The 15,229-nt window shown below is 35.5% G+C and overlaps 1 protein-coding gene across 1 annotated transcript; it reads right to left on the minus strand.

Annotated features, from left to right (window-relative positions):
* Positions 1-2,333: 2,333 nt before the first annotated feature.
* Positions 2,334-14,314, minus strand: LOC131154245 (uncharacterized). Its single transcript, XM_058106894.1, has 5 exons — positions 13,874-14,314; positions 4,994-5,160; positions 4,309-4,608; positions 3,783-4,046; positions 2,334-3,014 (listed from the first exon to the last, which is right to left on the minus strand). The coding sequence occupies exons 1-5, from the start codon at positions 14,232-14,234 to the stop codon at positions 2,637-2,639; spliced, it is 1,470 nt and encodes a 489-aa protein (XP_057962877.1). The 5' UTR covers positions 14,235-14,314; the 3' UTR covers positions 2,334-2,636.
* Between the last annotated feature and the right edge of the window lie 915 nt (positions 14,315-15,229).

Consider the following 15,229-nt stretch of genomic DNA (forward strand, 5'->3'; position numbering starts at 1 on the left):
TACTCTGTACATGTGTATAAATAAGTTGAAAAGTAATTAAATTTTCAACATAAAAACTTACAAAAAAAATGTATATTTAATTAAGTTCATATTCTAAAATTTTCAATACTCATAAATTGAAAAAGAACCGATAATCATTATATCATTATATCATATTGCTTTATTTTTCAATAATTTACAACATAATAATATTAATTTATTTTTCAATAATTTATAACATAATAATATTACTTTCATATTTCAATAATTTATTGTTTTGAATATAATAGTAGCGTGTAGACCTTGATATTCAACAGTGAAAAAAAAAAAGGCAAGGCAATGTGATGGCAAGAAAAAAATTCCTATGAAGTTTATTCACGGGCAAGGGTGTGAATAGAATGTCAATATTTTGTGCAAATATTTTAGATTCCTATGAATATTAAGGTGTATATAACGTCAACTATGAAAATAATGTCATATATTGTCACATTCTCTAAAATATTAAATGATATTGTAAATCAAACGTCTCTTATTATTTTTGCCCATATTGTTATTTGGTAAGGGAGGGAGGATACGACAAGCTAAATTTTTACCTTAAAATTTGCATCTCAATGTTGCTACACGACGCATTTTGGTGGTAATGTTTTGATGCAAGTAGGTGACTTATAGCCATGGCATGAGATTATTGTGTTAGGTATGAGGAAAGTAATGGGCCAATTATTAACAATAATAATGATATATTACCACAATAAGTATTTTGAAACTAATTGGTCAATTTAAGCTTGAAATTCTTAATCTCAGTTACTTCCTTTTTTTTTTTTCTTACCTTTTAATCATTTTATCTCTTAATTCCATTAATTTGAGTTGGCATATGGCCAAGGATTAATCAATTCAAACCCAAGTGAAATTAAGGTATGTTTCACAACATATCAGGCGGGGCATAACATGAGTACCGGAGGTTCGATTCCCATCAGTGACAAAGTCTTGGTGCGCTTTGTAGCCCCTCTAGGGGGGTCCCATCCACAAGGCGTAAAGAAGGGACCATGGGAGGGTGACAGCATCCCAAAGGTCAGCCCAAGTGTGTATAAGTCATAACCGCATACGGATTAACCTGGACGGCGCATCAGGGGGGAAGGTAGCTGTCCCGTGGGTTTGGTGCCGCACCGGGGGATCCAAAGAGCTCGTCAGTGGTTGGAGTTCCCACATGAATAAAAAAAAATGAAAAGATATGTTTCACAACACTTCAAAAAAAAAATGCTTACATAACAAGCTATGTTTGGTCGACCTAATAACTTAATTCATTTATGCTTAACCAAAACAACTATACATTATTATATTTTTAGGCATGTTTCACAACTGAATAAAGATCAAATGTGCACACTTAATTTCAAACTTACTACTTTGTCATATATGGAGACTCAAATATTTGCTTATTTTACAAAATTTTATAATCCTTGTCTTCAACCACAACCAAACAATAATTGTAATTTTTTAAATTAATCCACATCAGCAATTACTTATTAAATTCAGATTCTTTTTTTTTTCAAACTAAATACTTATTTATAAGTGATTTCAAGTAATCCCTAACAACCATTCCTTCCACATGTGAAAGCATACATTTCAAAGTCACATTTGAATGTGTGAAGATTTAGAAGAAATATAATTTATACTTCATGTTATCAGAGCAAATTTAAATCCAAAACTCAAATTTCATGCTCCCAAATGCAAAGGCAAATTGAAATGCTTAGCTAAGCCTACTCAAGCTTAGCCCACGAAACAATTACACCTTAATGGAATAGGTCGTCATTCATATGGAAATAGTAGACCTAGATAAAAATTCGTTAATCCAAGCTGAATTTAACCTACGTAAATCAACTAATAATCAATCCACACATTAAATGGGTTGTATATAGTTTAAACTTTCTGTATCCGTCTCTAAATTGGTGGATTTCAAATTTTATTCAATGAATAGGTCTATCTATTAACAACTAATGTCTAAATGCATAGATTAACTCATATGCCCCTACTTCTTAGGCATTAGTCTAACAAGTATAAGTCCAATTAGCCAAGACTTAATCCCATACTCACAGCTCTTGCACTATTATACGAGTCTTTGAGTCTATTCCATGCCTACATCCAAACTTACCCAAAGACTCAATTCTTGTCATTAAAACAAAAACCCTAAATTCATTTTCTAAAAAAATTTTAAAAAATTCTACTTTTGTGATTAGTTATGAAGTGTTTAATAACAATTTGCCAAATTATAATCTTATATATAACTTCATATATTATGCAATTGTTCATTAGATTAAAAAAGAATTATATTAAAGATGAGAATAATGAATTATCCCTCATTCACCACAAATTATCCGATTTGAACTGTCATAAATCGGCCACTTAATTAAATTGAATATGAATTGTAATTTTCTCATCCCAATAATCCGCCTTATGTGCCACAAATTATCCAATCTGATCTGCTTTGCCTAGGGGAAAGCAGCCAATATTTTTTAGCAACAAAATCAAATAGCTACAAGCATGAAAAAACTAAACGAATACAGGAAAAAGTTGTGAGTACTGAAGGAAACATGCATCTTCAATACACACACAGACACACACACAGAAAGACATAGAAGAAGAAGGTTAGCCTCAATGGCAAGTTAGCCTCGCGCTGTGACGGTTTCCTTTGACAGAAGTAACCTTACCCGTCTGGTGAGATCTTTCATCACATTGACAATAACAGATTTCTTTTGGATTCTGAACTGGATAGCCAACTCAGTGGACTCAGAGACACCCTGCTTCAACAAGGATTCATCCTCCATTATTTTGGTTGGGAAGTGTCCCAAAGCAATCACACAAAGGGCAACAACAGTGCGAAGGGCGGCTACTTCAGTCGATATCCCAAGAGGAGCCTCAGCTGACAAAGATTTAAGGGTGTCCATATCGTGCTTTTCTACTGTTTCCTCGACACTTGAAAGGAGTACTCTTAAGGCAGCCAACAAACGCCCCTCCACCAGTTCTGGACCTCCTAAGGTCACCTGTAGGGGAAAATATCATGGTAAAATTATAAAGCATTAGCAGAAGAGGCTACATAAAAGCATGTCCAATTCCCTTTGCTTTTAACCACTTGAGGAGATAAAATCAAACAGTAAAAAATCAATGCAAATGCTCAAGGCTGGTGGAAGCCCACAAGGAACTAACAGTACCCAAAAATAAAAATTTCTATGGACTCGGCATGTGGGAAGTTTCATCCCCAGCATTTTAAAATTAAAGAAAGAATGAGTATACTTGACTAAACTTCTCAGGAAACTCACAGACCACTAGGGATTTTAGCAAGTTCAGACAGTGGAAGAATCATTTCGTATCAATTAGTTTGAAAGCAAAGAAGCGTGAGGAAATATATCCCGACACAAATTGGCAATATGAACTTTTGACTCCATCTAGTTGACCTTTGTGGCCTATAAATAAAGGGATAGGGTTATAAATATAAGTGTTCAGAAACTTCAAAAGATATGTAAACTCAAGCTGTTGGCTGTTGCAGTTCACAAAATCAGACCCTCAGAACTTGGGTACCTTAACCAGGTCCAGAGAGCAGATGAGGCCAGAAAATGTGCCATAAATTTTAGTCGAAATAAAGCACTATGAAAATACTGGGTACCTTAACCAGAGGTCCAGAAAGCAGATGAGGCCATAAAATGTGCCATAAATTATAGTGGAAATAAACCATTATGAAAGTAAGTGCCATCCAGCCCTTGAAAGTTCAATTGAAAGGAAAAAAAGATGGAAGCGGGGGCCAAAAAATGAACCTTGTGAAAAGGAGTTTCTCCATCCAAATTTAGCTGAGAAAGAAATTTTTGCTGCCATGGAGCTGGTGAAGAGAAGTTTGGGGATGAGACCCCGGCTGCCATGCTCGCAGCATCAAGAAGGGCACCATCATATGTAAGCTCAATACAATCATACGGATTCGAAGCCACAACAAATCCATAATCTAGAAGAAAAAGATCATTTCTCAAACAGCCATAGTTAAGCAGCAAAGGATCATTTTGCCTAATATGCATTTCTGCCACAACCTACAAAGCAGAGTAAACAAATTAAATAGGACAATAGAGGAAGAGAAATTTTAACAGAACAGATATTCGAACTTTATATCCAAAGTTAAAAAAGATATATAGAAATCATCACTATCTTCAGATAAAATTGAATGTGACTACTTGGATAGCCCAATAGACATTGTTGGGTCCGATTCTTAACAGCTTAAAATTGTTGATAATTTCTGATCTAACATGGTACTATTATTATTATGACAAGGACAGCAAAAATTCAATAACTTGCCTTCACAAGCACATTCGGGTTCCCTGCATCCTGTTCCTGAACAATCTGGGAGTTTGCATTGAAACTGTGGTTGCACATGTCAATGAGAGGAAGCATCATGGGGATATCAGTGTGGCTACCGTCCTGATCATTTTTCCCATACAAACGAAATGCCCTGGATGAAACTGCAGACATTGCCCACCCAACGGAGGATGCTTCTACATCTTGGCCGCTGAAAAGATGGTCATCTGGCTTTAGGTTTTTAAGTACATGTTTGACTTCTTTCTCAAAATCAAGAAGAAACCGGCATCTCTTGTTTACCTGATACAAGAAAATCATAACCATCTACAAAGACAATTGAAAATTGAAGTGCCTGTTTGGAAATCCAAAATATCAATAGCAGTGCATGCGCATGTATGTGCGTGTATCCTCCAGCTTCTCTGTTAAAGGGAAATAAGAGGTAGGACAAATCCAGGGCACTTTGCATAGATTTGCAAATTATAGAACATATTTTCAATCATTTTGATTTATATGGTTAATTCTCCAGGAGTACCAAAAAGACAGTTCATAAGGATCTTGTTCATCTTCAAGTGACACTAGCCAGAACCTCCAGTTTCACAAACAACTTTAATCTCAATAGGCTTAATTGCAAAGCGATTCAGGTCCGCAAGAAATCTAAATTCTTATCATCTGGTTAACTTATTACCTGGTGGAGAAGAGGAGCATACTGCAAGTTCTTTATATCCTCCCCAGAAAAGAAAATTGGTACGCTATATGCTTCAGGAAGATTGCTGATGTATGGCCACCAAAAGGAACCAAGTATAGATCTTTCTTGTAAAAGCTTCAAACCCAACCTCATTGCCCACAGCTCCGCTGCCAAATGCTCCAAGTGTCCAATTTACTCCTTATATTGAAAACTTAGTCTAGTCTAATGTAGAAGATTTAGAGTTATACCAATTTACTAACCCGAGAACAGCAAAATCTACATGCCATGATGCAAATCCTAAGGCTTCACTTCTGAAAGCTTGATGAAACATTCAATCTTAAAAGATATGCCAAGTCAACACCTAGTACAACATTTTCATTGGACATGTTATTACCACACGCAGAAACGAAGGGTTTAACCTAAAATATTTTAGAAGTTACTATCCAGGACTAAAACTGACAACAATAACGATATCACACTCCAAAGAAAAACATAAACAAAACTTTCCAATTGACATTATATTTGATGCTGCCAAATTAAAAAATTGCAGTGTGCACACATCCTCAAAAAAATGGAACATAAGCATTATATATGATGTATTCATGGACCTCTGGCACACTAATGATGAAAAGTTCAAAACTTATTACATTAAATTCTTCATAGTGATCAATTCGCCTTGTTTCATAATCCAAATGCCTTCTCCAAGCCCTACACTGAATCATGGATTGATTAATAGGGGCTCATGCAAGTATTGAGAACTGCATGTACATTTAGATCCACTTAAATTGGTATATTTTATTTTTAAAAACAAAATCATGAACTTTCAATTCTATACCAGTATTAACAACATGCTTGTTAACAATGACGCAGATTTGAGGGGTCTAAATAAGCTGACTGATGTAGGACAGAAGTAGAAATTCAGAAATCAGAGAGAGAGAGAGAGAGAGAGTAATGGGAGAGAGTTCGAAAGAAGAGGGGAAGAAGAGAAGGAGAAGAACAGAGGAAAATGGGCTGCTGGGAAGCAGAGAGCAGGAAGAGGGAATAAGAAGGAAGAAGAAAGGATGAAGAAGAAGAGGGAAGGAAGCTGCACAAGAGAAAGGGGGGATGGGGGGAACTGACAGGGAATTTTGCTTCAAATCTGATAACTGATCCAAATAACTTACAGGCCAAGTATTTATACCTACAACTAACTAAATACATAGTTACATAAAAGCCCCAACAAAACAAGAAAATACTCAATACAAAGAAGTGTTTAATGCAAACATAATTTCCTAAATCCACGCTTAAAATAGTAGTACCGAATGGACAGCCTGAAAGATTTTGGTGGTCCTCCATCATACTCTCACGGGTGAAAGGAACACTGCTGTTGAGAGTGTGACTGTAAATATGACTAAGAACTCCGGAGTGCTCCAATGGAAGGAGGCTGAGGAACTGCTGACCCTGCATGAGTACTAGATAATGAAGTAAGAGGCTCAAAGGTGCCCTGGTAAGGTGTCAAATCCTCCACATTAAAAACTGAGCAAATGGTCAAATGAGTAGGCAAATCAAGTAAATATGCATTAGGTCCAAGTTTTTTAATGATGGAGAGAGGGCCAATGGCACTGGCATGGAGCTTTTTAAATCAGTTACTAGGGTACCATTACCCACATTAAAGTCTAGCGCTACGATGCATATTTCAAGTTTGTAACCCATAGCAAGTTTTCGCCTGACCTCAGCATGCAACTCATGGATGTGATTAAGGACTTAGCAGGCTCTGAGATATGGGCATTTGGAGGCAAAAGAACAAAATCAATGGGTGCAAGGGGTTGTAAATGAATACACACTCAAAAGGACTTTTACCCATGGACTTATTCACAGAACCACTATAAGAAAACTCATAAGTAGGTAGATACCAAGTCCCAATTGTCATGTTTTTCTCCAACGGCATGCCTAAGAATGTCACCAAGACTATGTACGATTCACAACTCAGTCTGACCATCAGTTTGGGAGTAACAAGAAAAAGAAAACATTAATTGAGTCGCACACATTTCCAAAGTGTCTTCTAAAAGCAACTAGAAAACTGGCAAAACATGCAATCTGATGACCCCTTTAAAGAACACTTTAGCCCCATGAGGTGCATCTCTTATTACAAGGGATAAAAAGAATCTTGGAAAACCTATCAACAAAAAATATGGAATCATATCCATGGTTTTAACTACCTGTTGCTATGGTTATGTAATGTCATTCCATAATGGTTTTTTTAGTCCCCGATACTGTTACACTTTTAAATCGATGGGTAGAAAAATTAAAATGTAGCTGCCATTACAGGCAGCTAGCATTATGTAATGACTGCCACAGCAGGTATTTAACTGCCTTAGGACTGTAATGGCAAAAAAAATATTTTAACTTCTTTCCATTTTTCTTTTTCCCACCATGAAGAGAGGGGAGGGGGAAATTATAGTGAGTTTAAATACTCACAAGAGGCGCAACAATTAACAATTTGATATGAACACTATTTGCTAAAAATATTTATTTTGATTATATTGTTAATTTGATATTTTTTTTCTATATTTTTAAACTTCAACCTTCTCTTCTTTTCTAGGTTCTATTGTGTTGATGCTGTTACTTTATTTATTTAATGATAATTATAGTACTAATTATTCAACAATAATTAATGGACAAAATGCATTTTAAGGTTTACAAATTACAATATATAATATCCCACAATCTATATCTAATTATCCTTCACACAATCATCCATTTGTAGTTGTAGCTATATCAGGAAAGAGAGAAGACATTTGGTACTCATTGGCTCAGAAAGCAGATAAGCAAACAAATTCTAGTAATTCAAGGATGTTTAAGAACTATTCTATTCAATGGTTAAATTTTAATTTTTCAAAACTCATACTCTATGCTAAGATATGCTTTTCTTTAATTATTCAATGAAAGTGGATTCATTATGGCAAGTGTGTTCCTAAGCTTCAACGAATAGCAATCAGAGTTCTTAATCAAACCACATATGCATCGAACAATCAACGTAATTGTAGTAGATTTAGCCTCATCCATATGAAAACAAGGAATAGGCTAAAATAAATCAGAGTTCTTAATCAAACCACATTTGCTTTCATGCAATTATAACATAGGCTTAAATTGCGAACAAGGATGAGGAAAAGCGACATAGAAGATAATGTTAACCTCATTAACTTAGACCATATATTTGAATAATAAATATTGCCAACCCCATTAACTTGGCCCATATATTTGAACAATAAATACTGCCAACCCCATAAGCTCAAACTATATATTTGAACAAGATGATCCTTTAAGTCCAAGGGTTAAGAAGATCAATTGTCAGGATAAATTGAACTAGCTATATGAACAAGTTGATGATACTGCAAAACAAAGTGACCAATAAATATGCATTATTCTAGTTCAATCATGAACATAAACAACATAATGGTAATCCGTGTTTGCGCCCATTGACTGATGATGATGATGCTGGAGGTGGCAGTAGAGATGGTGGGTATCACGGTGGTGGTTGGGAGGGGATTGATGGTGGTGGTGTTGATGGTGGTGAAGGTGCAATGCGTGATAACGGGCAAGGGCAAACAAAAGGCTTTAGTTATGACACTTAAGGCATCAATTATAGGGAATACATATCATTCTAGTCATTATGGATTACAAGATGTGCTAGAAAACTATGATTTGTGTATTCCTCCTCAATTTCGAGCTTCACAACATCCCACGAGTGTTACTAGTGGTGGCCTAGGAGTCATGGGATAGGGACACAACCTAAAAGAAGACACCCCCACTAAGATCGCGACTCTTCTAATCACAATTGTAGAGACTTTACGTTGCATGATTCATCGCAGTCATATGGATCTTACAATAGCAGTTATTATCCATCACCATAGGATCATTATGATCCACATCCTAGAGCCAACTTCATCTAGAGCCCCAACCTACGGGTATGGATATGACCCAAGACAAGGAGGAGCTAATATGAACATGGGTCTATTTTGTTGTGTATTTCCATAATGGTGGGCGAGATAATTCTCAATTTCAAACTCAAATTGACCATCAAGATGGAGACTGACAAGCGTACATCAACATGACATTGGTGACTTGTTCATCGCATTCATTGCATATGTATGACTATTTAATGTAATTTTGTTAATTTAATATTGCATAAGTACCCTTTTGAGATACAAAAGGGTTAAAAAGAATTGTAGCAGGTTGAGGAAGTTGGTAAGCCAATGTAGCAGCCGGATGAGAAAAAACCTTCATATCCAATTTTGAAGGCGAGGGAGATTTTATAGGATCCTATCCCACTTTTCTTCAGCTGGGCTTGTAGCTAGAAAACTGTGGATGACCACTGTTAATAGAGTTATGTAATTGATTAGAAGACTTTACAACCTAACATTTTGTGATATGTTTAGCTAGTGATGAGTTGTGCTCACCTCTCTCTTTATTGCTTTGTGGCTTGGAATTTATGAAATAAGCTTTTTCGATTGTTTCTTGAATATTGTATGAGCCATAGTTCTTTAGAGGCTTTCTTATTGATTACTTGTTGAGGTTTTGGGGAACATGGGAATATGAGAAGGTTAAAGTGGTGTGAAATTTTTGCTATTTTCTAAGTGGTCATGTCGGAGAGGAATTCTCGCATTTTTCATGATCACTCTTTGTCTACTCATTTGTTTTTGAGATAAGATTGTATTTTTTCATCACAAGGGTAATCTAGTTGTTTTGGTGGTTTTTATTTCTCTAATATTTTTCGTGATTGGATGGGATTGTTAGCCTGGCCATCTTGTATATATTGTTATTAGTTTTTTCTTTCTGTGTTTTTGGTTTTATTTCAGAGGAAACCTGCCCGCCTCCCCCACCCCAACATTCTGCCTTCTCACAATAAACCCTTTTTTTTCTATTAAAAATAGGAGGGAAAAAACACTTTATGCCTTTAAACTTTCTCATCCTTTATACATCAACCTTATTTTTTTTTTTCATTATTTTTTTCTGCATATTGTGATTATTTATCATACTTAACATGTTTATGTTTTTATGAAGTTACAAGCATTGTTTTAAAAATCAGTGCAGTTGTTATATCAACTGTTACATAACAATATGGAAGGTTTGACAATCATTAGAGAGTGATATCTCGAAGGTTTCCCAATAGTCTTCCATGATACCATGATGACCATTAAAAACTGCTACAAGCTGCCACAAATTGCTATAGACCTCTACATTATGAGACTAGTTGCGAATAACTAAAATAGATTTTCAATTCCCTTTGCGTTTTTTTTCGCCCTTTAGGTTCCCTGATATGGTCTGTTATGGTACCATAGGCCATTCCAAACTGCTACAAGCCGCTACAAATTGCTATAGGCCTCTACATTATCAGACTAGCTGTGAATGACAAATAGATTTTAATTCCCTTTTTTGCATTCTTTTTTCAATCTTTTTCCTATTTTAAATATAAAGACTGAAAACTTAATTTTAAGTTGGTTTAGTTTAATAAGTAAATTTTTAAAAAATTATTACTAGATTTATTTACTTTGATATTTCCTACATATTTAACAAGCACTCAACTAAACCTAACTTTCTTATCTCATTAAAATAACCTACACATTTGCATATTGTAACTCACTACAGTTTATTTTTTTGAATGTCTCCTACACCTAAAAAACACATTATATTGCTATGCATTTATGTTTTTTGTGAAATATAAACATTCTATATTTCATATTTTGTTATATTTATAATTTCTTAGTTTAAATTTGACATATAATCAATAAAGTAGTCAAAAGTAGCAAATGCATGCTTCTTCTCACCAATGGCAACTAAAAAGACCAAGTTTACATCCAGTATTTAGAGTGTCTCTATACTATAAAAGGGATTCTCCCTTTGGTATCTTTTTTCAAAAATATCAAATTTATCCTTATAACTGCCAATAATGATTTCAAAATACTCCTTTAACTACCTACAACTATCCTAAAATACTCTTATTGTTATGACAAATTTATCCCTATAACTACTCATAATTATCCCAAAGTACCCCTATAACTATCTACAGTCTCTAATACTATTAAATGGGATTCCCCCTTTGATGTCATCTTTCAAAAATGTCAAATTTATCCTATAAACTACAAATGACTATTCCAAAATGCTCCTTTAACTACCCACAACTATCCCAAAATACTTTTATAATTATGTTAAATTTATCCTTATAACTTACTCATAATTATCCCAAAATGTCCCTATAACTATCTACAAATATTCCAAAATGCCCTCACGCTATTTAATCTTTCTTATTTTCTTTATAATTTTCTAAAAATTTAAAATATATATATAAAAATAGAGAACCATGGAGATGGCTAGTTTGATCCAAAATTAAACCCTTGTCACATTCAAAATCACCATTGCCTACACTATCATCGTCCAAAACAATCCCCCATCTCTTACAATATCCTTACTTGTATTAACCCTCTCAACAATTGGCTCCTTGCAATTCTTGATGAGCCTCCTTCATGCCCAGATTATCTAGCCCAGTCTTCAAAGCTTGACTGCAAATAACTTCTCCTTTATTAGGATTAGAAAACATTATTATAGGCCTAGAAAAATTAGGCCCATAAATTTATTCCTTGTGGCTCAACTTGTTGCTCCCATCCCTTCTAGCCCAATTGGAAACTCCCGTTCAAAGGCTATAGTTGTTTCATAATAAATCCTTCCCATGTAGTTGCATGGGGGAAATCTGGGATTTTGTCTCCAAAATCTCTCCTCCTCAAACCCCACATTAAATGGGCAATCAAACTTACCTTGTACAGGTTCTTTCCTTTCTTGCTTTCCTTCACCAAAGCTCCTCCTTCTCTGCTAATCTTCGCCTAAAATCCCTTGACCCTTGTGATCTATAACTCCCCCTAAATTCACATTGGATTGCTCGTTCTCACAAATATTTTGATCCGTATACCCAAGGTAAACCTTTGCTTGTACATATGTGGATCCATAGTCCAAACAGCACATCATTGACCCCTCCCTCAAGGTAATACTTTCATTTTTCTTGTTTACTTTAAAAATCTTGACTACATAAAAAAACTCCAACCATACCCCTGCTTCTGTCCCTTCCAGTATGCAAACCATCAGTATCACACCTTTGTATGGAGTCCTTTCCAAAGATAAAAACCTACAGAAGTTGTTGACTGTCAAATGAAACCTAAAGAAGTAGTTTGGTGCTATGAAGGTTTTGACCCAAGTATCTATTTCTTAAATAGAAAATCATGTCAATGTTCAAAAAGCCAATTCCTTTCCTATCTAGTTACAAAAATATGAAAGGTTTGGCTTCCATTCTTCTCCAAAATTTTAAAGAACTCTCTGTTGCTCACGAACGAGAACAGCTTATTACCTAACAAACAATTGATCTCCCTCATTCTTCGAAATCGACAATAACTTATTCAACTTGACAACAAAGCATGGATTTTGCCAGAGGATCGGGAGCATGGGAAATTGATTGTTACATTGTGTTTTTTCCCCCTGCTGTAAGAAATAATTTTAATCACCTCAAGACCTCCATTGAACATATGCTACACTACAACATCAAAATTTATGATAATAACACCAATCTAGAATTCATTAATCATTTTTCACATTAGACCGCCAATATGCTTTTCGATTTTCAGAAAATCAAATGCAAAACCAAGCATCAAGACTTGCCACCTCAAACAAATATCATGAAGGAATGATATAGAACATAAAATATGGTAAACCAAAATGAATATTAGGATTTGAATGACCATAAGACTACCAACATCTTTAAAATTAGCTGAGTTAGTTAGTTGAAGGGTCCATTGACTACCATGTAGCATCCACCTAGTTGGGAGAAGAAAAATCATTTCATATAGCAAGTTAGCCACTATTGAGTAGTGACACCTAAATAAACGATATGGACATAAAGAACATTGTGACAATTGCTCCCTAGAAACAAACCAACATTATCATATAGTCTCACTAGGGGTAAGGGCAAAAAACCCATTTCATGAGAGCGGACATGCTATCAAATTCACAATGTACTACTTTGACAAATAAAAGTCCCAACTCACTCATCAAATTTTGGCAATTGTCCTACATAGGGCCATAGGCCATGGCATGTGCATGCACATCCATGCCTACCCATGCACTAGGACCCGCACATATACACGCAGACATGTGTAAACATGCATATATTCAAATTTTATGGCCCATCAAGCGATCACCCATGTAGGATTATGCACCTAGGTATGAATGTATATATAATAACTGACAATATAAACTGTGATTGATGATACTCCATATTAACCCAACCCAAGAGCATCAAAGAATAGCACTCAAATTTCAAACAAGAAACCTATAAGAGCTGCAAAATGAAGCCATATTCTGTCATATATTGATTTGAACAAAATTAACACTCCAAAACCCAAAATACCACTCACAATGAAGTCGTGTGTGTTTCACATAATGTTCATTTCTTAGGGATAGAACGGTCATAATTTAAAGATTTGATAGCTTGTAGAAGAATATGCATCGTCATCCGATGACAAAGCAAAAAATTTTATGCATTCATATCATGGAATAGACATGATTATTTTCAAATTTCACCAAGATAATGTTTGGAGAGAATAACATAAAATTTTGGATGGGTGTGTTATTTCTAAATCATTATATTCCTATTCTTTTTTATTACGTTATCATTTTATTCCATTCTATTATAAGGAATGGAGATCTGTGAATCAAATGTAACCTAGGAATCTAATTTTCATTAATATGCACGATACCCATTAACTATATTCTCAAAATCATGAGCATAGCTGCAAAAAGAAGGGGGGAAAAAAAACAGAAAGCAACTAAACTATGCGGAAAAGAGAAGAGATCTACCAGGAACTTGACGAGCCAAATTGACCAAGACAGATTCAAAACCATCTTCTCCATCCGATTCCAGAGCAGCAAATCGCAACGGCAGGTGATGAGGGAGGGCAATGAGCTCAGACCCTTTTGGAATATCTTCAGAAGCTACCAATCCAAGGCCATAACAACTATCAGCTTGTGCCATCTTCACCGCCGGGTGCACGAAACCCCCTTCCCTCCTCACCCACTTGATCAGGTCGTGTGGATGTGGCACCAGCCGCGCAGGATGAGAGGCAGTGGCGGCCGCGGCGGCGCACGTCAGAGGACGGATGTAGGTTGCAGAGGCTGTTGTGCCCATTAGCATCTTGGAAGCGGCCCCTAAGTTCGCCATTTCAGTCTCCAGCACTAGGACTACACCGCTGCGATCCCAGGTGCGTTCAAGACAGCATTTTTAATCAATATTTTGTGGATAATATGGGAAGAAAGATTTAGAGTTTTTTCCCGTTTTATTATTAAAAAGAAATAAAATATTAAATAATATAATTTCCCAAACTAATGCTAAACTGATGGGCAAGCGGAAAGGTAACGCGTGGCACGAAGCTGAGCAAATCTCGCAGCTTGGTACTGCAAAATTTAAAGCGACCAGCGAGGGAGAAGGTGACGCGTAATAGGGGGCTCAACAAGTCTCGCAGCACTAAGGTGCGAGATTTAAAGTTCCAGCATTTGGGAAGGCGACGCATGGCAAAAATCTCGCAGAACCAAACTACGAGATTTGTCTCTGAAATGGCGCGGCGTGTGACATGTGGAGAATCTCACAGGTCTATCCTACGAGATTTGCTTCGTCTGCTCATTTCTCTCCCGAGCGCTCAGAAGATCGTTTGCAGAGGGAGAAATAGCAGGTGATTGCAGAGAGGCAGGTGACCGTTCAAGCTTGCAGGTGACCATTTGAAAGCGAGGAAGCCTATTTAAGGGAGAAGATGGGGTAGGTATTTTTTATTTAGTAAAAACGTGAATTTCATTGTTTTACTTACGGAGTTTGGATTTGTTGCATTGAGTTGGATTTATTTCATAACTTGGTTTGGATTTTTTTGGTTCATTACTGCATCTAAACGAAGGTTAGTTTTAATTTATTTGCCTTTTTATATTTTTTTTTCATGTTCTGTCTGTTCAATTTATTGCTCACATACATAATACTAAGAAAATATTTTGTAATAATTAGTAGGTGTAAATGTATATCTAATATTTTTAAGTTAAAATTACTATACATTGGCATGACATACATTTTGAGAAATTTGCATTCCCCATCTTCATATCTATTTGCAACAATAATAATATTAATAAAATGATTTTATTTTTTAAAAAATAAACTATTGTAATAAAATAAGA

Source organism: Malania oleifera, chromosome 4 (genome assembly GCF_029873635.1).
Source record: "Malania oleifera isolate guangnan ecotype guangnan chromosome 4, ASM2987363v1, whole genome shotgun sequence".
Taxonomy (NCBI): domain Eukaryota; kingdom Viridiplantae; phylum Streptophyta; class Magnoliopsida; order Santalales; family Ximeniaceae; genus Malania; species Malania oleifera.

Excerpts from the sequence above, each read along its gene's own strand:
- LOC131154245 (XM_058106894.1), bottom strand. The coding sequence starts at position 14,234 with ATGGCGAACTTAGGGGCCGCTTCCAAGATGCTAATGGGCACAACAGCC. Across the intron at positions 5,161-13,873 it reads TTTGGCTCGTCAAGTTCCTG|CGGAGCTGTGGGCAATGAGG; the intron begins GTAGATCTCTTC and ends AGCATTTGGCAG. Across the intron at positions 4,047-4,308 it reads ACCCGAATGTGCTTGTGAAG|GTTGTGGCAGAAATGCATAT; the intron begins GCAAGTTATTGA and ends TCTGCTTTGTAG.